At 49.1% G+C, this 23,854-nt stretch overlaps 1 protein-coding gene, 1 long non-coding RNA gene and 1 pseudogene across 8 annotated transcripts in view; 2 read left to right on the top strand and 1 right to left on the bottom strand.

Moving 5' to 3' along the window:
• Positions 1-3,782, top strand: part of TTC7A (tetratricopeptide repeat domain 7A) — a 106,927-nt gene extending 103,145 nt beyond the window's left edge. For 3 of the 7 annotated variants that reach the window (XM_006083380.3, XM_023747019.1, XM_014447516.2), the window contains one exon: positions 1,587-3,782. In XM_006083380.3, the coding sequence (XP_006083442.1) occupies positions 1,587-1,808 (222 nt within the window). In that variant the 3' untranslated portion in view covers positions 1,809-3,782. Of the gene's footprint in view, positions 1-176; positions 286-1,586 lie in introns of those variants that run through there. The other 4 variants (XM_023747036.1, XM_023747041.1, XM_014447528.2 and 1 more) reach the window with 2 other exon arrangements.
• A 4,145-nt stretch (positions 3,783-7,927) lies between these two features.
• LOC111823965 lies at positions 7,928-14,097 on the top strand. The gene is made up of 3 exons (XR_002827077.1): positions 7,928-12,828; positions 13,000-13,073; positions 13,199-14,097. It is a non-coding gene; the product is annotated as an uncharacterized LOC111823965 (long non-coding RNA).
• Positions 9,270-9,421, bottom strand: LOC111824243 (annotated as a pseudogene).
• Positions 14,098-23,854: the final 9,757 nt, after the last annotated feature.

Genomic DNA, 23,854 nt, shown 5'->3' with positions numbered 1-23,854 from the left:
CAGCCCTGAGTCAGCACCGCTCCCATCTGGCCGGAGCCGGAGCTGGGGCCTGCCTGAGGCTCCGCCTGTCACAGCTCCCCTGTCCTCCCCTGTCCTCTGCCTCATCCCTGTGGTTCCCGGGGATGGCTTCAGCTGGGGTTGAGGAGACTGAATACGTCCCTCTTTCCCTTTCCTAGCCCCTGGCGGCAGGACCACCAGCCAGCGCCTCCAGCAGGGGGGCGGGGGGAGCTTTTACTAGGGCTTCCTGAGCGCCATCTTCTCTTGCCTAATTGGTCATGTTCCAGGCTCTCGGAGGACTTTATGAAATCAGGCATGTGCATCTTTCCTAGTGGGTCTCCATGGCAACGGAGGGCCTAACTCTGGGGAGCGTGGTGAGGATGAAAATGTTCCAGCTAAAAATGTACATGGCCATCAGTGGGCGGGCACCCGAGAGGGGCTCCGGGCACATGGGAGGCAGCTCCCCACCCCACCCTGGCCCCCGCCTGTCCAGGAAGTCAGTGTTGTTCCTGCGTTACCTCGTATCTTTGAACGAGAGGAGCGCCCTCCCCCTCCGCCGCCCCCGTGCTGCCATCCTTTGCCACCTTTGAGGGCTGGGACACAGATCAGTGAGTCGGTATGGTGCAGAGAAGCCTTTATGGGAACAGAGGCCAAAAACAGGCCCTGGCCCCTCCCTCTGCTCACCACCCTGTCCCCCTCACTCCCTGCACCCTTTCCCGTGTGGGTGGAAGTGGACGTAGAGGGGCAGGGCGCCAGTTTCACTTCCCAACCCTTTTTTTGTGACAATTCCCGTCACTTCCTGTATCTCTCTGGCAACAGGGTTGTTGGAGCCAAATGTAAGGCCAAGCCTCTGGCCACCCTGACCCACCCTCCCAGAATCCTCCTTTCACTCAGCCTCCATCCCTGGTCCCCGGCTCTCTGACTGTTGGTGACCCTCACTTGCCAGGCCAGCCTGGGATGGGCATTAGGTCCCAGGACCCAGACATCCCTAGGAAGAACGGCTGCTGATGCAGGCAAAGGAGCTGCCCACACCCGCCCACCAGCTTGAGGTCCTCCCCCAGCTGACAGAAGCCGGAGCCTGCAGCTTACATTCTGTATCTCACGGCGTCCCTGGGGAGAAGGGCAGCGTGGCAGCAAGGCTGGGAGAAAGACCCTTTAACTAGACTCATGCAGGTAGACACTGTCCAAGTATTTACATAAACTGACTCGTGTAAACTTCACAACAACCCTTGGGGTGGCTACTGTGGTCTTTCCTGTTTATAGATGAGGAAGCTGAGGGCCAGAGAGTGGTGGCTTGTCCAGGATCTCCCAGCTGGTCAGGGGGACACTGAGAGCCAGGTCTGCTGACTTGGAAGACCATCCTTTGGGGTCAGGAGGGACACAGCTCCCAGAGCGCATGATCTGGGAGGCTGGGCTGGAAGCGGGTCTGTGATGGGGACCGGTAGGATTTGCATTAGTCATGGGCATGGTCACTTGACCAAATCCAAGCCAGAGACACCCGTCCCTTGCCCTGATCGCCAGGATGCCCTGCCCTGCCCTGCCCTGCCCAGAACATCCTCACTAACCCCTGCCCTGTGCTTGCTCCCCAGGGCCTGATGCTGAGTCGGCTGGGCCACAAGTCCCTGGCCCAGAAGGTGCTGCGGGACGCCGTGGAAAGGCAGAGCACCTGTCACGAGGCATGGCAGGGCCTGGGCGAAGTGCTGCAGGCCCAGGGCCAGAGCGAGGCCGCCATCGACTGCTTCCTCACCGCCCTGGAGCTGGAGGCCAGCAGCCCCGTGCTGCCCTTCTCCATCATCCCCAGAGAGCTCTGACACCCCCGCAGCAGCAGGGAGGGAGGGGCTGCCCCGTTGGGGGGGGGGGGGGGGGCAGGCAGGAAGCAGGGAGCATGGGTTGGGGGAGGAATAGGACCTCAGGGAAATACATCTCTAGGGAACACTTCTGCAAGCTGCAGCCCTAGTTCTCGCCTCCCCCACCCCACCCTGCATTCCCTCCTGGGCCAGCTGGGTCTGGGAGCTGCCGATCGAGCTGGGTGGACCAGATTTGCATCAAAAGCAAATTCCTTGCTCTTTGGGACTCAGACATTGTGGCATTGATGAGCAACGAAGTAGCTGGGAGGCCACATCCACCTGGGGGCCCCTCCCCAGAGTGTCTGTGCAGCATCTAAATGTGTAGTCAGGTCTGTGTGGCTTGGTTACCTCCCCACCTGGAAACCCCTATCCCATACCTGCCACCCTCCCTCAACATCCCTGACCCTTGATTTCCGGCTTTGCACCAGCTTTAGTCTCGAACCTCAGCTCTCTGCTCTCCAGCACCAAAGACGAACCCTGCAAGCTGCCCTCTGGCTGGGCCAAGGGTTTTCCTGGCTTCCTTCCGTGGCGCCTCGCGAGAGTCACGGTGACTGGAGTTGCTCCTTGAGAGCCTCACAGCTGTCCTTCACCCCCCTGTGCCTCTGTGCCTGGGGGAGCCCGCAGCCCTGGTCCCATGCCCCAGGCTCAGGACAGGGTTTTGGATCACTCTCGGGTCTTGCCCAGAGCAGTCACAGCTTGACTCCACTGGCAAGTGGGAAGCAGATGGACCGCTGGGTTCCTCTCCCAGGCTGAGTCAGTGGGTAATGCCTGGCGTTGACCTTTGCCTGACGAGGCCAGTTGGGATCCACTGTGCACCCCTCTGCTGCCAGGTGACCTTGTGGCCAGCGACACAGCACTGGCCTTAACTAACCTTCCATTTCCATCCATCTCCATCTTCCTGGAAACACCCCGGCTGAAGCAGCCTGCTTAGACCCCAGGCCACAGCCCCAGGACGGGCCTCAGGACAGAAACGTGGCTGCTGGACCCAGCCCTTTCTAGTAGCTTCCGTCAGCACATTCCTTCGAGCCTTACCTTTCTGGGCAACAGGTACAATGCACGTCACTCTGGACATGGGAGTCTCTAGGACTGTCCCCAGCTCATCTCACCACCCACAACCCATTCCTCAGGCTTTCTTGGGCAACCCAAGCCCCACCCTGGCCATTTGGTTGTCTCTGCCTGGCACCTCCTAACTGGTTGAACAGGCCTCTGGATACTAGACACCCATGTCTGCAGGGGTCCTGGGTGCTGGTGGTGGGAAAAAGGAAACAGGACAAAGCAAATACCATTGAATTGCCTTGGGGGCCCCAAAGATGTTTCCTGCTGCTCCCCCAGGCTGCTGCAAGATGCTCCTGGGGTTCTCCCCAAGAATTTGCCCCCCTCCCACACAGGCCTATCAGGGGCAGTCTTTTTTTTATCAGCACTTTGGGTTTTAGTTTTAAAGCTCTAGGTACATCTCTCATTTTAAGATGTGTGGAAAGGCCAGGCAAGGACTGCCCGGGTCTGTCATAGCCCAGTCTCTCTGTGGGAGGCCCACCCTCCTCGCTGCACTGGCTCAGCACTGCACCCCCAGGTGCTTCCCAGGGAGAGCCTGCGCCTCCTGGCCTCCGCCAGGTGAGCAACGCTGCGGAGAGCAGCAGATCCTCTGCCGCTTGGTTGAAGGATCTCAATATATGTAAGTGTGTGTATAAATATATATATATATGATAGAGCTCTATTTTTATTCTGGAATTCTGTTAGAAAAAAAAAGGAAACAGGACAAAGCAAATACCATTGAATTGCCTTGGGGGCCCCAAAGATATTGGTAGTCAGTTCTTGGTAATAAGAAAGGCACCAAATGCGTTTTGATTGTATGCCCTCAGAGGAGGTCTTAGCGGGCTGGGCCAAGTTGCTGACAGTTTGCTGATTGAATAAAGAGATCCCTGAATGGGGAAGCAGGTTTGTCTGAAGCAATGTGTTCATTCAGCGCGCAGGTGGCCCCCAGAACGGGCCTTGAGCCGGAGCAGGTATTTCGGAAGGAGAGAGGCCCGAGGAATTATGAAGGCCAAGGCCTGGGCCTCACAGCTGGGGGTGGGGGGTAGAGAAGCGAGGAGGGGAGGGAGGGGCCCGCTGAGGGGATTGTGATTTGAGCCAGTGAGAGGATGAGCATGGTGGAAGAGGTCAGGCTGAAACCTGGAGATGCGTGGGAGGAGGCAGAGGGTCCGGCAGGCCCAGCTAGAGTAGGTCTCATTCTGGACTGCCATCTGTCCCTTAGGTCGGCGGTCACCAACCGGTAGTCCGCAGACCACTGGTGGTCCGTGAGGTCCAAAAGGTTGACGACCGCTGCCTTAGGTGGCCCTGGGCCCCTTGCTGCCTACCTGGCCAACTGGAGAGTCCAGAGCCAAACTGGCAATCTGCACAGAGACTGTTCCAAGGGCACAGCACATGGGGGAGACACACAGGGAGGGGTGTGGTGAGCATCCAGGGGCATTTACATTGGCCGCCTTCACTGAGAGGTCGGTAACAATCCACATCTACTATGCATTATACCACATACCATCCTACATATATTGTACAGTGTGCATGAACATTTTGAAAGGTGACATAAATTTACACAGGAGCTCGGTTTTCTTCGTGTACCCCAAGGGATCATCTGGTGCACCCCCAAGGCTGCACCCGCCCACTTTGAAGACGGCTGCCCTTGAGGCTTTCCCTAGAACTTGGGGCTGGCCTGGACCAGCTTCCTGCTTCCTTGGCCTCACTGTGGCCTGGCCTCCCCCACCCTCAGTTCTATTCTCCGTTACGGCTTTGCTGTCCTAGTGAAGGAGGGTCTGTCTTGGAGCCTTTAGGTGCTCAGGGTATATTTTTTTTTTTCCTAGAGAGAGGAAGAGGGAGAGAGAGAACCATTGATGTGAGAGAGAAACATCTATTAGTTGCCTCCTGTACGTGCCCCACCAGGGATGGCACCCACAACCTGGGTGTGTACCCTGACCGGGAATTGAACCCGGAACCCTTCTGTGCACGGGACGATGCTCCAACTAATAGGCACACAGGGCAGGGCCCAACTTCTCTTTTGCTGTGATGCTTTCTTTTAAGGAAACACATTCACCGTCTTTAGTGATTTAACAATTAGGACCAGATTACTTGTCACATACTCTCACCCCAGTTTATGATCCCCTGGGGTGAAAATTAAAGGCCACAGGTGAGGTGATGTTACCTTATCATCCAACCTGGGAGAAGGTTTTAGAAGCCTCATCCCCCAAGGAAGAGAGTGGAGGGAGGCCATCCTGTTCAATGAGGGCTCTGCTGAGCTGACCTCAAGTGGGTCAGATGCTAAAGTCAGGCAGGGGTGGAGACATGTCCTGACCCCCGTCCTCAGACCCCTTGTTCGCACAAAAACCCTCACTGGAGAAGGAAGGAGCCAGCCCTGTGTCCCACCCACTGTGCCAGAACGAGGGCTGGAGCCTGGGGACAAGACTTGCGTTGCACTATCACCCCCACGGACCTCCGGCCCACCCGTCCCTCTCCAGGACACAGCCCTTCAGTATTAATAGTGTTTATCTGCAGGCACAAATATGAATGGCATTTCAGCCGCCACCACCCAGACTCCTTTCTGGTACCAAAGTGCTCATTGTTTCATTTGTACCCCCTCCCGGGCATTCAGATGTCGTCACCGTGTAAATATTTCTTGGCCTTGTTTGGGAAACAGCCAGCTAACGAAGCCTCCCTCAGCCCGTGCTGCCAGCTCTTGATGGCAACCCACTGCGATCCCAGAGCCCACAGTCCAACCTGGCCTCAGGCGAGGATCGGGGGCTGCTGGGGCCCCGGTGAGAGGCCCCCAACAGCCTGGAGAGGGCTGGGGAGGGTTCTTGGGGCACACGGAGGGCCACCGGGAGGACAGTGTGTCAGCAGCGGAACGCCTCACTCCCATTCCAGCTGCAGGTTAGATAGATGGCGTGGAGGCTGAATAACATCCCCCCAAAGGTGTCCACGTCCTAATTCCCAGGACCTGTGAATACGCTCTCTCACATGGTAAAGGGGTTTTGTGAAAGGCCTTGGGGAGACTATCTGGATTATCCAGGTGAGCCGATGTAACCACAAGGAGCCTTCAAAGAGGAAGGCAGGAGGGTCCGAGGCAGGACCAGAAGCGAAGGGAGCAGGAGTTTGGAGTGATTTGAGGAGAGGACTGCAGATGGTCTCTAGAAGCTGGAAAAGACAAGGAAACGGATTCTCCCTGGGACCTCCAGAAGGAACCCCCCTGCCAGCACCTTGCCTTGAGCCCAGTGAGACTGATTTGGGGACTTCTGAACCCCAGAACTCTAAGAGAATACATGTGTGTTGTTTTAAGCAACAAGGTTTAGGGTAATTTGTTATAGCAGCCACAGGAAACTGATACAGACGGTTTGGATAAAGAACTGCCCCAGGCACAGGACTGGGCAATGGGCTCAGCAGTGCTCTGCGGTCCAGCTCCCATGGCAGCCCAGGACGGGTTGGGGATTAGAAGCCTAAGCAGATGTGACCCTGCCTGGCACGTTTTCAGGGGTCCCCTCTGGTCCTGTGGCATAAAGGAAGCTCCAGCCGCTTCCTTTCTCCTTGATGGCCCTCGGGTACCAGGCAGGACCTCTGAGCTTTGAGACTTCAGAAAAGGGAGGCAGGGGCAGTGGCCAGCCCTCATCAAACACTGGGCTCTGTCTGTGACCTGCACAGCCCCCAGGGCCCTGCCTTGCTGCCCCACCCTGGCCCCTCCCGGGCTGCTCAGTCCCAGTGTGGTGAGGCATAGAAAACCTTGTCTGCCCCTGCCACCTGCCCCCCCTAGTCCACTCTGGTGACCAGAGTTGCAGTGTCACAGGACACCTTCCTGTCCACAGTCCTCGAGGACTAAGCCACACTCCCACCCAAAGCAGCCACACTGCTACCTCCCTCCCCTGCTGGCTGGGCCTCTCCCACCCCCCTCCCCCGCCCCCACTCTTCAGAAGGGTGACACCTTTTCTGGGATCTGACATGCCAAGGGTGTTAACAAGGCAGCCAGGAGCACCCGCTGGGAGACAATTCTCCATGTGTCCACCCCCTGGGCCTCCCCTTCCTCCAGCCACTCCTCCTTCCTGCCTATCCTCCAGGCCTGCCTTTCTTACTCACCAGCCTCTGAGGATTCAGCCTGGACTCCCCCTGCCATCCAGAGTGGCTTCTTCTCTAGGGAGGCTGTTGATCAGCCCTGCAAGGTCTGGGTCTCCAGCGCTGGCCCCCACTAGCCCACCCAGCCCCTGCAGCCCTGAATCCAGAGCCCAACCCCGCCCGCCCCCCCCCCCAACCCCCACCCCACCCCAACACACACACTTTGGGCCTGGCAGGCTTGGCAAGCCAGCAGCCATGCCTTTGGCCAAAACCAAAGATCTGTGAGGAGCCCAGAGAGGGGTCAGGCTGGCAAGAGGTGCCTGGGTTCAGGGCCCTGCTGTCCTTTCTACCCAGAACAACCTCTGCCTGGTACTGCTCTAGGCACTAACTTCACCCAAACTGGCCCTGCGCCATCCTTTTTCCTTTAGACTCAGATGCTAATGCAGGTCAATCTCTTCTTCATACCTGGAGAGGGACCTCTAGGGCAAGGGCCCTGCTCATAAACCTGTAGGGGTGGGAGAACTACCTGTGCCCTCACCCAGAGTTATTGGTGCTTGGTGCCTCCACACCATCTTAGGGGTGGTTCTCAACCTTGGCCACTCATTGGAATCAACTGGGGTGGGGGAGGGGGGGACAAGCTTTTTAAAAAAAAAAAACAAAAAACTGGGCCTGAGTTCTACCCCCAGAGAGTTTGATGTGGTCTGTTTGGGCGCTGACAACACCAAGAATTTTAAAGTCTCCCCAGGGGATTCTGAAATGCAGCTTAGAACCACTGATTCTGAACTTGTAGATTTTGAACTGTATTTTCAAGATAACAGGGCTTTCAAAGCAATCCTAGGATCAGGAACCTGAGTCCTGTGCTGCATCTAGGTAGGTGGCATCCAGCAGGTGAGAGATGACGCTGGAGGCAGGGCCAGTCACCTAAAGCATCCTGTAGCCCTGTGGGTCTGGAAGGTGTCACCTGCAGGTCCAGAAAGCAGTGGGGGTGAGGAAGGAGAGAAAGAGGGGAGGAGAGGGGGAGGACACACTGTCCCCAGCAGTGCTGTGACTTTTGACATGCTCTGACTTAATGGAGAGGAATTTCACATGGAAATAGCAGAAGACATTTGCAGCCAAGAAGAGCCATTTCCTTTGGTTGAAGCCAAATTCAGAGGAGAAAGGAACAGAGGCTGCTCAGGGACACCAGGCAGGGATCTTGAGGAGCCAGTGTCACAGCAGCCGAGGGAGGAGGGGTCCTGCAGGGAAGGCCTCTGGGGCTTAGGATGCAAGTCTCTTCCATCTGCACTAGGCTTTGCTGAGCCCTTGTGGCCATATCATTTGATGTGCACAATGGCCCTAATTGACAGGTGTTACTATCCCAATCTCAGAGCTCAAGCTTGAGGTCAACTCAGGTCTGTCCGTCTCTCCATCTTGGCAAGGACAGGAGGAGCCCTGCTCTTCAAATAGTGTCTCGATTTTAGGCTTGTGGCGAGAGAAAGCCATCCAGAATCCCTCCGGCCTCTTTGGGAGAGCCTCTCCCTAACTGTATAAAATTCTATAAAATATTGGAATACGCCAAAGAGGAGAAGTAAAACATTCTCCTCACCACCTAGATCCTGCCAGCACCTCGGTGACTACCTGGCCAAAGTTATGGCCTCTCCCCATAACAAAGAAACAATTTCCGGAGGATGAGGCCCAGAAATCAGGATTTTAAAGAGATTCCCAGGTGATTCTAATGTACAGCCAAGGTTGAGAACCACTGCTCTAGAGCCACTTCCCTGAGCACCAGGTGCAACTGGAGAAAACACCTGTCAGCATCAGCTGATCCAGCGGAGACTCTGACCCACTTGGAGAATGAAAGGCGGAACTACCTGCCCTGTGGCCACCCTCTGATCTAAGTGGGACAGGAGCCAGCGCCTGAGACATCCTCTGATCTTCCAGTGGCTCTTAGGCCCTGAAGGAACGCAATGCTGGGCGTTCTCCCACAAATGGGAAATTTAAATGAATTCAGTGAGATGGGCCTGTCCTTCCTTGCCCCCAATACCCCTTTGATAAGCATTTACAAGACTAGAGAAATATAACAAACTCCTTTTAAAATATAACAAACTATTGTATAAGCATTTTTTAAAGTTCCTTCCAATTATTGATCAGTGACTGGAATCTCCTCGCCCTTTGTGAGACCCCAGCTCTCATGTGTGGCATCTCTCCAGCGCAGCTCCCTGAGCAGGCCTCCTTGGCATGCGCGGCTGCCTATGGTCCCGGCCTTCTGACGGAACCTCACCCAACCCCCTCCCATCCTCCATGCCAGTCCGGCCAGGCTAGGCTCCCTCTGTTCCCCTCCAGCAAATGTTTATTCCTTTTGCGCCATCCCCCACTACCACAAATTGTGCAGTCGAGTTTCCCACATTTGGGGAAATTGCAACGGTCAGCACATGCGGAATGCAATAGATAGGCCTCGCCCTGGGAAAACCACCTACGTGATCATGGTGTCTCCCCTACCAGGTAAGTATGCAAATGTTTATCCTTGCCTTTTGTCCAAACCAGGTTCCTTGCCTGCCACCTTCTTACCTCTCCTCACTGCCTCTCAGCCTCTTGGTCCCTTGGCTGTCCTCCCGCATGCTGCCTTTTCCCTGCTTCTGACTGCCTGGGCCTTCGTTGGAGAAATTGTTCCTCTGGACACCAGCTTCCTGAGACGAGGGCTTGTCCTCTCGGTGAAACTGCCCCTGAGCTCCCAGCACCAGAAGGAGGTGCTTGGCCCAGCATTCAAAGCCTTCCTCCAGCCGAGGACCACCCCAAACTACTCTCCTGGCCTCATCTCCCCTACAGCCCTCCCCAAACTCAGTCACATGCCTCCATCTTTTTTTTAAGCCCGCACACCCCAGTCCCTACACAGCACCTGGCACAGAGCAGATACTCAAAATATTTGTGTTGACTTGAAACCACAAATACTCGTGGAGTTGAATAAATATTGTTCTTTTCAAGGAGTTGAGAGAGAGAAAGAACCACCTGTTGGGATCCCATGAAGCTCAGCTTGGCCTTGGTTGAATGCGCACCCCCACCCCCTGAAGTCTCCCTGAGGCCGAGAGGTATTGCAACCCTCATGCAGTCCAGGCCCAGCCGGAGGGTCGAGACCCACAGAGCACGGCCTGGACACATCGGGCCTGTCTAAGCTGCTGCAAGGGCAGCCGGGAAACTCTCCAGGAAGACGACCTTTGACAATACACAGATTGAGCACAAAACTTATTGTTCCAATCAGGACACTTTTGAGAGTGAACTGGAAGTTGTGCTGGGATTAGTCCAGGTAAGCAGGCTGGGTGGTCACTCGGGGCAATCTGTTCGGTTCTGTATTCAAACCCTCCTAAGAGTAAACATAATAGAGTTTTCCAAACGTAATGACTTGCTAAAACAAAGCAGCTTAGCGCAAAGATGGCTTTATTTTAAAAGCCAATTGTGTTGTTGAAGAAAAGACTATGTTCTCGCCCCATTCTGGCTATGCTCCGGGGCTGCTTGGGGTATTGTGCTGAAGATGTGTATGTTCCTGGGCCCGGGGTTCTCTGAAAACAGAACAGGAAAGGACGCTGATGAGAGCGTGACACCAAAACCCTGGAGCCTGCTGAGCCTGGCCGCTGGCTCAGGTGTGGCCGGCAAACCCCACAGAGGGAGACAAGGCCCGGGGCACCCTTGCACCAGCGCATGTCCTCCGCGCTCAGACCTGCTCCTGTCGGCCCCTCTCCCCATGGCTGCCCAGGTGCTGAGAGACAAGCAAGCAACGGGGCCTAGACCTGCGGGGGTGGCAGCTCACATGCCACCTCTGCCTCAAGGCACGCTCGCTCCCACAGGGCAATCTGTCCCTGGGCATGCCTCGGCGTCCCCTCTAGTGAACCTCCCCTGGCGGTAAGGGGTTGGAGAGAGTGCACTCTGCACCTGAGTGGTTGACCTCAGAAGCCCCAACTCGTGAGTTTCTATCGCTGACCCAGCACGAGTAGTAAGGCATTTCTCTGCCACGGTCTGTGGGCCCAGGGTCAGCGTATTCTAAGGGGCCTATGAGTTCTACTTTTTTAAAAGTCATGTTTTCATTTTGATGAAATTCTTTAAGAAATTATTGTGCCAATTGTTTAGACAAAGCTTCTGTTGTGTGGTGATAAATGCAAATGACTGTCATTTCCATAAACTACGACTTGGATTTCTTAGGCCAGTGTTTTCCATGCTGGGGTGCCCACATATTCTCGAAACCCAAGGGAATTTTATCTTGGGTTGCTGGAGGGACACCAGGTTCTGTGTGTCCGGTTAAGGGAAGAATTTTATTGTCAGATAGGCCTGGGTTCAGGTCCTAGCCTCACCCCTAATGGCTCGGTGTGTTCTTGGGCCATGGGCTTCCCAGGCCTCCCCCATCAAATGAGGTTCTGAGGCTCACGGGAGGCCCTCCAGGACAGGCGCTCCACACGCTCCACACACCAGCTAGCCCTGTTATCACCTTCTTGTCATTTCCTTCCTTCCTTGCAGCTTGTTATCTCTTCGGGAGACAGTGAGAGTGGAAATTGGATTACTCTGAGAGTGGGACAGAGTCAGCCCGGCCTGGATGAGGTCAGCTGCCTGCAGAAGCCGCTTTAAATGACAGGATGTTTCCTTTGCCAAAAGCAGAGGAGCAGCCTGGAAATCTCATCAAGTCCTGGCCGGATGTCAAAAAAGCTGAAGCCTTTATTAGTGCTGTTAATGAGGAAGCAGCCTGTGGGAGAAGTCCTGGAAAACGGGCCCATAGGATAGGTTTGTGGGTCTGCACGGCCCCTCCCTCTGCCCCCCCCCCCCACACCCACCAAGACCTCCCCTCAGGAGGCTGCCGATTACGATTCTGAAACCTTGAGAACATCTGGCTCCACCCCCCAGCCCTGATTTCACTGTCACCAGCAAGCTCCTGGTTGTCCTTGGCTTCCATGAAGAGCTTCCTATAATGGGAGACACTCCACAGAGTAGCAGCCCCAACACCAGCAACCCCTTTCTGGCTTCTCCAGCATTTCCTGGGGGTTTGGTTAGCATGGCTCCAGCTTCCTGGGGATGCTCAGCCCTGTGAGCACCAACAAAATTCTGCATCTGGATCATGGCGATGCCGTTAGGGTATGAGGATCTGATTAAGGAATCCACCAACCTCCTGTTGTCCATTAGTTTTTAGTTTTATTGGCAGGGACTCCCCAGTATTCATACCTCCAGATAAAGACTGCACTACCCCACACTACAGCTGGCAACTCTGGAACAAGATCCTGCAGGCAAGCGCCTGGGCCACCCTCTCCCAGCCACTGCCCAGCTTCCCCTGCCCTCCTTCCCCCAGGGTAGGTCCCTTTCCTTACAGGCGGGATTTAAATTCCTGTCTCCCAACTACCTCAAATCTGGTTATATACCAGCAAGTTTGAGAGACTTTCAGACTGTGTGCAGGCTGGAAACACCAAAGCCATGAAAATTAAAACTGTCTTTTAGCATTAAAAAAAAAAAGGCCACTGTTCATAAACTCCATGTTATGCTTTTGAGATCTTCCTTGGTCTTCCCTGGGTCTTTGAGGCCCGCACACTCCCAGAATCTACCTGCTTTATATCTCTAAGTGGACTTGTGCCTCTTCCCTGTCTCCTGAGTCCTTAAGGGCAGGATGATTGCTCATGCCCTCATGGTCTCCTTGGGTTCAATAATAATGTTTCTGCTCTTCCTTTTTGCTCTTAGAAGCCACACACACAAAGAAAGACAGTTCTGGATGGAGAGGGCAGCCACTTGTCCACTGCCTGCTTCAATTCATTAAAGGCGTTTCCCCACAAAGCACCCAGGTCATAGCATGGATGTCTAATCACTGTGCTGGCTCCTCTCAGCTGGACCCATAATGCAGCTGCAGTCTTCAGGAGCCACCTGGGCCTGAACCTGGCCCAGGGCTTGCCAGGTATTTGAGCTCTAGACTCTGCTGCCTTGACAAGCAATTACACACACACACACACACACACACACACACACACACACACGAATTGTTATATAATACCCCCCATCCCACCTTCACAACCTCCCCCCCTCCAGCACATGGCCATAAAACTTACAACCACAATCTGCCCTTTAGAATACTTACCGAACAAGCAGGCAAGAATCGAGGTACTTTGGATCGAAAACAAGAAGTAACGGAACTTGCTGAAGGTATTTTCAAGTCATAATGACCTGGTCCTGGGCCTTCATGCTATAGAAAAGTTTTTAAAAAGTGCTTTATAATTACTAATATTTGATATATGTTAATGCTTTATTTGCCTTCTATAAATAAACAGATGAATCAGTGTGACATGGTAGAAAAACTGGATTGGGGCTTGGAAGATCTTATTCATGTGTGCCCTGGCACACGTCATTGTGAAATGGGAAAAATACCTGCTTTATCTACTTTACCTGCCTGTGGGATGACTGTGAAGATGAAAGGTTAAGTGACTGTAAAAGTCTCCTGAGCCCCTCCCACACTGGCATGCCTCAATCCATACTTGTCCCTCTGTTAATAGTGGCTTGCACTCTGAGCTGTTAGCTGTATAAAACACGCTTATTCTTTCATATAACTGTAATAAATGGTATCTAAGTACAAACAAGTATTCACAGCAACTTACTGACATAAGTACAATGCCATGAGATTGACATAAGTGGATGGACACAATTTTAAAGACAAACATCCCAAGAGAAAAATTAGCAAAAGGCAAATTCACAAAGAGGAAATACAATTGTTCAATGAGGAGTGGGAGGGTTTAACCTTATTAATAACCAAATAAGTTTTCATTAAAACAATAAGATTCTTTGGGGAGGGGGTCTAGAAAATTAACCAAGGTAAAAAGAAAGAAGGAAAAAAGGAAGGGAGAGAGGAAAGGAGAGAGAGAGAGAGAGAGAGAGAGAGAGAGAATATGGAAGGACACCAGCATGGACACTCATACATAATTCTGGTGGAAGTATAAATGTGATTGCCTTTCTGGAACACAATTTCGCAACCTATGAAATAAGTTAAAAATATATATACCTATCCAAATGGAGAGAAAGAAGAGAGAGACTGGTTACAAGACTGTTGCAGAAATCCAGTACCAGTTAAAAATGTGGATTTTGTAATCAAAGAAAACACAATAATTTTAAGAGAAACATCAAAAATGCTTTATTCACAGTAATGTCCATCGCTAGCTACACATTTCCCCCATCTTTCAGGTAATTTGTGGATACCGTCCCAATAGAACTTTTCTTGTTTTGAGGCAGACCTTCAGAGACCCAGTTTTCCACTTTTTCGTACGTTTTGAAGTGCTCCTCAGAAAGTGCATGTGTCATCGATCGGAACAAGTGATAATCTGAAGGAGCAAGGTCTGGTGAATACGGCGGGTGGGTTAATACTTTCCAGGCAAGATCTTTTAACGTGTCTTTAACTGGTTTTGAAGTGTGTGATGGTGCGTCATCATGAAGCAAAATTACTTTGCTGTGTCTTCTGGCCCATTCTGGTGGTTGTACGATAAAAGCGTGGTTCAAATTGATTATTTTCTGCTGGTAGCAATCAGTATTAATGGTTTAACCTGGTTTTAGAAGCTCATAATACCACACCTTCCTGATCTCACCAAACGCAGAGCATTGTCTTTTTTCCGAAGCGATTTGGCCTTGCAGTCAGTTGATGTTGATGGTTGACCTGGATCAACCCATAATTTTGTGCATTTGGGATTCTCAAAATAAATCCACTTTTCATCGCCAGTCACAATTCGATGCAAAAAATACTTTCTTTCGTGCCGTTGAAACATTTTACTGATGACTTTTCCGTTTTCCATTTGTCTTTCGTTCAGTTGACGTGGCACCCATTTTCCTTCCTTTAAAATCTTTCCCATTGCTTGTAAACGATCAGAAATTGTTTGCTGAGCAACGTTTCCTCTTTCTGCAAGTTGTTTTTGAGTTTGACACGCATATTCACCCAATAATGCTTGTAATTGTTGGTCTTTAAACTTTTCCGGTTGACCTAGACGTTCTTTGTCTTTCGCATCGAAATCATCACTTTTAAAGCATTTAAACCAGCGTTCACAAGTATCTTGAGATGGAGCATGTTCACCATAAGCTTCCCGAAGTATACGATAACTTTCAGCAGCACTTTTCTTCAAAATAAAGTAATGAATTAAAACTTCCCGCATATGTAATACTCTTTGTAATACTTTAAGCAATAAAACAATAAAATAAAAAAATAAAAACTTCCCGCAAATGCTCTTTTTTTGGCATGAAATTCTACATTTTTAAGCGTAAAAATATCTATGATGTTAACACCTTCAGAAAATTTGACATGAAGTTGTTTTTTTAATATATTTCTTTATTGATTTCAGAGAGAAAGGGAGAAGGAGAGAGAGATAGAAACATCAATGATGAGAGAGAATCATTGATCGGCTGCCTCCTGCTTGCCCCCCACTGGGGATCGAGCCCGCAACCCAGGCATGTGCCCTTGGCTGGAATCGAACCTGGGACCCTTCAGTCCGCAGGCCAACGCTCTATCCACTGAGCCAAGCTGGCTAGGGCTTGACATGAAGTTTTGAAGCTTGTTGTCAATACAACAAAATAGCATACATATCAAATCGCATATATATCAACATTTGTGTAACTCCATCTATTGAAAAAAAATCGCATTATTAACCAGTACACCTGGTAAATGAATCTGAAAAAGGAATAAAAGAGAAAAGGAGGTAGGGAAAAAAGATAAAATGATCAGAACAGAAGACTGTATCCCTTATCATAGGTAAGGCTGGGCCACAAATTAGCCAAGGGATTTGGCAGGACAAGCAGGCCCTCCGAGGGCAGGATTCAGGAGCGGGGCTTCCCCGTTCACTCCTGCGGGGGGCACAGCAGTGTAATTAGGGCTCCAAACTCAATTACTGCACCATGAATGGAGTCTGTTATTAACAGCCAAGCACAAGTCTGATAATCAAGGGATGGATGCACCTCATAATTTTACAACTCATGGCAGAGAGATAAAAACAGTAATGTTTTCAAACACATGCATATGTGGGACGGAGATGTTCTCTGTGCGGAGTGACCTCTGCACTCCCACTGGAGAAGTCTGAGCCGCCCCACAAAGGCATAGAAAGCCAAGGGGATCTGGACAGGGACAGTCTGTGCAACGTCCCCTTCGTTTGGCCCTAATAAGCACAGTACCCTCAAGCCCAGAGTGGTAGCTGGGCAAAGCTGTTGCTGAGTGTGCTACCACTGGCTGCATGCCTACGACAGCCCAGCTTCTGCAGGATGGCCAAGAAATGCCACCACCTATACCTCCCCTCCTACCCGCCAGCCTAATGTGCTTTCATTCTAAGCTGCCAAGTCATGAGCTCCTTGGGAGTCCAGGTGCCTAGCTAGCGAAGACTGATGTCTGCCTGCACCATCCAGCAGCCTCCCTGCATGGGCTTAGCCACCTGAATTAAAAAAGACCAAGACTCGGGGCAAAAAGAAATGACTGGATGCTATTTGCCCCACATGTGTCAGATGAAATCTTCTAAGTGGGAACATTAAGGAAGTGGACATGGGCCCAAGCTCATATTCCAGAAGCCACAGGAATACTGTTCTAAATGAAAAGTAATGATCGGGTCAGAGTCCTGCGATGGGTGGGAAACGTTTCCAGCAGAGTCCTGGCTTCTGCCCCCGGGAGGACACGTGAGTGGGCAGAGCAGGATGCAGGGAAGGGGACACTGGCCAGGAGGGCTCTGAATGCACGTCGAAGAGTGGGTCTCATTCAATGGAAGGGGTTTAAAACAAGAACTTGGAACTGTGCCCTACTCTTCTTTGTGGTTGGGGACTCTGCTCCCTCATTTACTGGGGATCACTGAGTGTGACCCAGAGCTTTGGTCCACATAAGGTGGGATGCATGGGTGAAGGGCGGCACCTCTTGCATACATCGAATGGGTCACTTCTTAAACCTAGCTATTGTCAGGGCCATGCTTTGGCAACTCTGGGTTTCCCGAAACGAAACCTTTCAGAGACCACTGACATTTGGTGCCAAGGGAGAACAGAACCGTCACCTTCCTCGAGTCTGCTGCCAAAAGCAACTACAGGAGCCCTTTTATAGTAGCCGCTCTTCTGCTTTGGGGCATGATTATATCTCAACCCTCCTGACAAGATGATAATATCTTTCTCTTCCCTTTAAAAAGTCCTATTTAATTGAGTTTCTACTTGAGGAGCTGTAGGGATTACACAGATGAATACTATCTTTAAGCTCAGAGTTCATAGTCCAGTGAGGGACACAGGCAAAACCAAATAAAAACACCCCAAAAGAAGAAATAAGGTGTGAGGAGCTGGCAAGGTGCTGAGTGAGGACTGAGCGAGCTGCCTGGCTCCAGGATTCTACGCCAGGCCCTGGCGGAACCGGCCTGTGCCAGCTACGTGTGATCTCGGGGGCCACGGGGGATTTCAAGGGCAGGAGCTTTCCACTCACCGCAAAGGACTCGAATGCGAAGGCCCCACTGACTTTTCTGCAGTGCTTCTGGGTTCCCATCATACCATGAAGAAGTTTGATTCATTTGGTTATAACCGCTTATGGCCAATGACGCTTATTACCATTATAGGCCTTTGGTAAGCCCTGCCATCCCCCCACCACGCACACTCCTTCAGGGCTGAGAGAATGGAACTGGTTCATCCACACAACACTGCTCAGGAAGGACAAGGTACCAGGTGCCTCTGAAAGACTGTGTGAGAGTAGATGAATTACAAGTTTGTTTGTGTTGAATTATGTCCTTCCAAAATTCATAAATCCTGTGACTCTTTGTTCTGTTGAATACTAGTGTTTCCCCCCTCCCCCCTCCCCCCACCAAGTTCACAAGTCCTATGACTTTTGAATTCCCAGTAGCTCAGAATGTGACCTTATTTGGAAATAGGGTCATTCCAGATGTGATTAGTGAAGATGAGGTCATTAGGACGGGCCCTAAGCCAATATGAATGGTGCTCTTTATATAAAGGGGAATTTTGGACTCGGAGACACGTACACAGGGAAAACACCCCGTGAAGATGAAGGCAGAGATCTCTCGGAAGATTGCCAGCAAACCACTGGGAGCTATGAGAGGAGTGGGACAGAAGGAACCACATGGCTGGCACCTTGATCTTGGACTTCTAGATTCTAGAAGAGTGAAAAAAAATCTATTTCTGTTGTTTAAGTCGCTCAGTTTGTGGGACTTAGTTACAGCAGCCCTAGCAATTAAATACACAAGTGTTCAGCCCATTTCTTCATTCAACTAATATATTACAATGTGCCACACAGTGTGCTGGGAGTTGGGAATACAGCAGTAAATAATTGTCTCCCAATATCCTTTCTCCTATTCCTTGGTATTAGAATAATTTTTAACTGGGCACATGTCTACCCAGAATAAAAACTAAATTTCCCAACCTCCCTTGCAGCTAGGTGTGGCCACATGGCTAATTCCTGGCCAATAGGATGGAGATAGAAGAAGTGTATGCAAATTCCAAGGAGCATCTTTAAGGAGAGAGCTGCTTGTCCATCTTCTCCGCCCTCCTGCCTGCCAGCTTGTCCCATATTCTAGGCTCTCTGGGACCATGGGAATGGAAGCCATGCTTAGCAGAGCAGCACACCGGAATCTGATGCTGTGGAATGCCATCCCAAGCTGAAACCACCTACTACAGGCAGTTTGTACGAGAGAAAATAATGTTCCTACCTTGTTTAAAATAGTCATGTGGGGTCCTTGTTACTGGCTTAATTGAAAAGATATACTCTCATGGAGCTTACATTCTAACAGGGAATATATACCTTACTAAAAAATATACTGACAAATGTGTGGAATATCACACAAAGGAACACATACAGTGCTATGGGAGAGCATGTAAGAGGGTAAACTGATCTGATTTGAGGGGCCTAAGAAGCCCCTTAAAGAAGTACATTTGAGCAGAAACTTAAAGAACGAGGAGGAGGAGGAGGAGGAGGAGGAGGAGGAGGAGGAGGAGGAGGAGGAAGAGGAGCCTGTATGGTAAAAAGGCTGATGGGAGGGTTTGAGGAAGCAGTAATAGGAAAGGTTAGGGAAGGCCAAAGCGGGCAGGGAGCCTAGAGAGGAGGATGTTGTTCAATTTAACCCTGTAGTCAAATTCACTGCATCACAAACAATAAAATAAAATAAAGTGCATAGGCTCCTGTCAAAAATACAGTTAGGAATGTAAAATTCAGCCTTCTCTCTACAGTTAATCACTTTGTTGTTTTTTACATGTGTATTAACACTAAGGATGATTTTACAATTTAATTGCAGATGTACAATGGTAATTGTCACCCTTGTATTTCCAGTCTCCATAAGTCCTCAGTGTTCCGCAGCCTCCTCATTTGCAGGCAGGAGTGCGGGCTCAGAGGACTCTCCATGGCTGGGCCCTGCTTGCTCCCCACCCCCACTCTCCACCCTGACCTTGGGCACTGCCAGAGAGTTGCCCCATCCCTGCTGCCACCTCTAGCTCACATACCCATTCTCGTTTGACCCTCACAACAGTGTAGGGAGATGCTACTACCTCCATTTCACAGACAAGAACGTGAGGTTCCGCGGGGTTAGAAACAAATGACTAAGCACCTCAGCTGCAGGAGCCAGAGCCAGCTCCTGGCCCCCCTGCTCCCTGCTGGGAGGTGTCAGTATGTAGTTCTAAGCTTTTTATTTTTAATCATGGCTAAAGGGAGCCTGGAATGAGCACACTGTCTATCCCTAATGATCCTAGCACAAACAACTTTCAGTGAATCATACTTGGAGAGAAAGGGTCAGAAATAAAATGTATAGTCCCAAATGTATACATATAAAAAAATGTGATATGCAACATAAACTGAAATTACTACATAGGATAATAAAAATGACCGCCCCCCCCCCAAATTTGGTGAGAAGGGTGTGAGAGGAGGACCATATTGTGCAAAGAAGAAAACAGATGCCCTGCAAGGAGGGTAGAATCCTGTGTGGAGGTGGCACAGAGAGAAGCTGGCAGCTTCGGGGAATTCAGGAGGCAGGTGGCACGGTGTATCTGACTAAGGAAATTCCAGAACTCGGTAAATATTGGTCTACATCTTCAGAGGAAAAAAAAAAAGGGAAACATGCACGTTGGTGGGTGGGGTACAAGCAAATCTGTCAGGGGCCAAAATTATTCACATTTGTGAAATTAAGAATTGGAGTACCTCTGAAGTCTAGCTCGGTACTATTTATTTCTGCTGAGACCGTGGCAGTCTCGGTTTCCAGGTATGGGCTGTGTGGGTGGGGCAACACTGAGTCGTCACAAACCTGCCCACCCTAGAAATGTAGCTTCTATAGAAATGCATGTGCCAGGGACCACCAGGTAATTTAGAATTACCACAGGTGTTTACTGGCCCATCTTCCCTTTTTTTACATGACCCTGGGAGCAGAAGGGGCCCCACCATAATTAGAAATCTGAGGTGGTATTTCTGCCTGGGAACTTCCAGTCCAGCTGGCACCCCCCTACTCCTGGTCACAGCAAGTGGTCCAGGGTTAGGCACAGGACCACCAACTAGCCAATCAGAAGAACCTGCCTTTTCATAGCAGCTGGGGCTGCTGGAGGTGATCTTGCCCAGCTCATGAAGAGACCATGTCCAAAGGATGGAGAAAGGTAAATCAGTGGCCAACATGCCCAAGGCTATGTGCATCAATAAATTCCACCCCACCTTTATGTTTGTACTAGAGGCCTGGTGCACGAATTTGTGCACATTGAGAGGAAATTAATTAGAAGAAATATTTTAATATAGCTATTTGACCTTTCTCTATAATAGAAGTGTCAACCAAAATCACAATCGACAATGACAGATCGAAACACACACACATGCAATCGGTGCCAGCAAGAGCTTTATATATATAGATAAACTTGCTTAATTAGACCTGCTTTCTGATTTAGCTAAACATTTTCCCAGCCCAGTGAAGCACCCCAACTTCTCTTTCAGGTAATTGTCAGCAACACAGTAGTAAATATCAACATGAAGCAGATTATTATTGTAGATTACACAGGGAGAAAAAAGGGCAAAATATTTAACTGTGTTTGACTATATTCTGCACAGTGAGAAAAGCTGAAGTCATTTTCAAGGTCCCCATTTCTTACTTCTTTTCAGTCAGGTCAAGTTTCTAAGCTTTCTAAATCTCCATTTTTCTGTCTAATGAAAAGAAAATAGGATTCCACCGAGTCTCCTATCTACCTACTCCAGGACTTTTGTGAGGATCAAATGAGATGAGGCATGGGAAAATGCTTCACAGACATTTGGTTAAAATGTAAAATGTTTGCACCTGGCTATAAAGCAAGTCGTGTTTCTGGGCTGAAGAAACTGCAAGGCGGCTAGTCACTAGGGAGAGGAAACCAGGCATTGTTACATGATGTCATTACCCAGCACCCACAGCAACTGTTTTCAGGGCTGGGCTGGGCTGTGGGCTGCATTTTGCGCCATGGGGTCTCAGCAGCATTGGCTGCGATTTGGTGAGTGTCACTCCAGGGTGGTGGCAGGGCCTGTGTCCCACTTGGGGGAAGCCAAATGTTGTTTTGTGGGTGCCAGGTCCACAGTGCCGTTTCTCTGTAAATGGTCAGTGCATGTCACAGCAGCTCCTGCGCTGAGCTCCTGTCCCCTGGTGGTTAGTGTGTGTCATAGTGACCAGACGGTCGGACACTTAGCATATTAGCCTTTTATATATATAGATTCTTTGCTTAAGCTAATTGGGTTGGGTTTCTGTCACTTGCCACTGACTAAAATCCTAATATATTCTTTTTTCTATTTCCAGTCAAGATATTGTTATAAGAAAGGAGTGTAGCGTCCAGCTGGTGTGGCTCAGTGGTTGAGTGTCAACCTATATGACCCAGGAGGTCACAGTTTGATTCTTAGTCAGAGCACATCCCCAGGCTGTGGGTTTGATCCCCAGTGTGGGGCATGCAGGAGGCAGCCAATCAATGATTCTCACACATCATGTTTCTATCTCTCTCTCCCTCTCCCTTCCTCTCTGAAATCAATTTTTAAAAAATAAAATTAAATAAATAAAAAAGAAGTGCAGGAAATTCCTCACACTCACAGCCAGGCAGGGATCTATGACTGCTGATGTTAATAGCATTGGAAAATTTGCACAACTTTTTGAAAAAGAAAAATTGCCAGGGTATCTTTTTCTTAAAAATCCTAGTACATCTGTAGCTGTATTTGAAAGCTTGTATTTTTCCAAAAATGTTACCTAAACCAAACTCATCTTTGAGGACACTGAGACTGAGACCTGTTTTCATTATCTTAACTTTCAGATTCCATTCAATTTGTGTTTGGCATTATGCAAGCTGACCAAGTTTATTAATTATTTTTCTGCTCTTCATGAAATTTTAAATTATCAGCTTAGTTTCTTTTTGTAGTTCATTTTTTAAGTATAGTTAGTATACAATATTAGATTAGTTATATTAGTTTCAGGTATATAGTATAGTGATTCAACATTTTTATACCCTACAATGTGATCACCATACCAAGTCTAGTAGTTATCTGTCACCATGTAAACTTATCACAATATTATTGACTATAGTCCCCTTCACCTTTTTCACCCATCCTCTAACCCCGCTCTACCAACCATCCCTTTGATCTCTGTTTATGAGGGGGGTTTTGTCTTATTTGTTTGTTGCTGGGTTTTTTTTAGATTCCACATATAAGTGAAATTATACAGTATTTGTCTTTCTCTGTCTGACTTATTTCACTTAGCATAATACCATCTAGATCCATCCATGTTATCACACATGACAAGATTTCATTCTTTCTTTAATTGCTGCAAAATATCCCATTGTATGTATATACTAAATCTTTATCCCTTTATCTATCGATGAACACTTAGGTTGATTCCGTATCTTGACTTTTATAAATAATGCTGCAATGAATATAGGGTGCATATCTCTTTTTGAATTAGTGTTTTTCTTTTCTTCAGATAAATACCCAGAAGTGGAATTGTTGGGTCACATGTTAGATCTATTTTTAGTTTTTTAAGGAATCTTCCTACTGTTTCCATAGTGGCTCCATCAATTTGCAGACCCATCCACAGTGCACAAGGGTTCCCTTTACTCCACATCCTTGACAACACATGTTATTTGTTGACTTTATAATAGCCATCTTAGCTGGTATCTCATTGTGGTTTGATTTGCATTTCCCTGATGATTGATGAGGTTGAGCATCTTTTCATAAGGCTATCTATATGTCCTCTTTGGAGAAATAGCTCTTCATATCCCCTGCCCATTTTTTTATCGGGTAGTTTATTTTTTTGTTATTGAGTTGAATGAGTTCTCTATATATTTTGGATATCAACTCTTTGATCGGATGTATCATTTGTGAATATCTTGTCCCATTCAGTAGGTCATCTTTTTGTCTGTTTGATGGCTTCCTTCGCTGTGCAGAAGTTTTTTAGTTTGATGAAGTCTCATTTGTTTATTTTCGCTTTTGTTTCCCTTTATCAGCTTAGTTTTTAATTAAACTAATTCCTTCAATGCAAAAACAGCTGAAAGAATGCTAGTTTTAATGCAAAGAGTATGCCACAGATACCATATCCCTTTTCAAACCTCTACTATTAAACATGACTAAAACAGACAAATCACATAATGCCTTATTCTTTATAGGCTTGTCAGATTTTAAGAAGAACAAAAACATCATAAAATATTTCTGAAATCAAGTAAAAGAAACCCATTTTCATTTGACATTGTAAGATTTTATTCCTACCATCAGGAAAGATGTGCACATCTCATTTTTCACTTTATGTACAACTGTGAGAAATAATAACTAAAGAATCTGCTCAGCAAATCACTGGAAGCCCAGAATCATATGATCGACTGATTCCCAATAAAGTAGTAGTAAGTGGCACTATTTTTATTTTAGTAACAAAATATTTTTATGTTGACCATTTTTATGGCTCTTTTCCTCAAACATTGTCTACTTCCTGATTTTTTAAAAATTGAGTTTTGAAAAATTATAAAAGAAATGGAAA

Source organism: Myotis lucifugus, unplaced genomic scaffold (genome assembly GCF_000147115.1).
Source record: "Myotis lucifugus unplaced genomic scaffold, Myoluc2.0 scaffold_6, whole genome shotgun sequence".
NCBI classification, from domain to species: domain Eukaryota; kingdom Metazoa; phylum Chordata; class Mammalia; order Chiroptera; family Vespertilionidae; genus Myotis; species Myotis lucifugus.
Note: the sequence above shows the minus strand (reverse complement) of the source record. Positions and strands in the feature narration are given on the sequence as shown.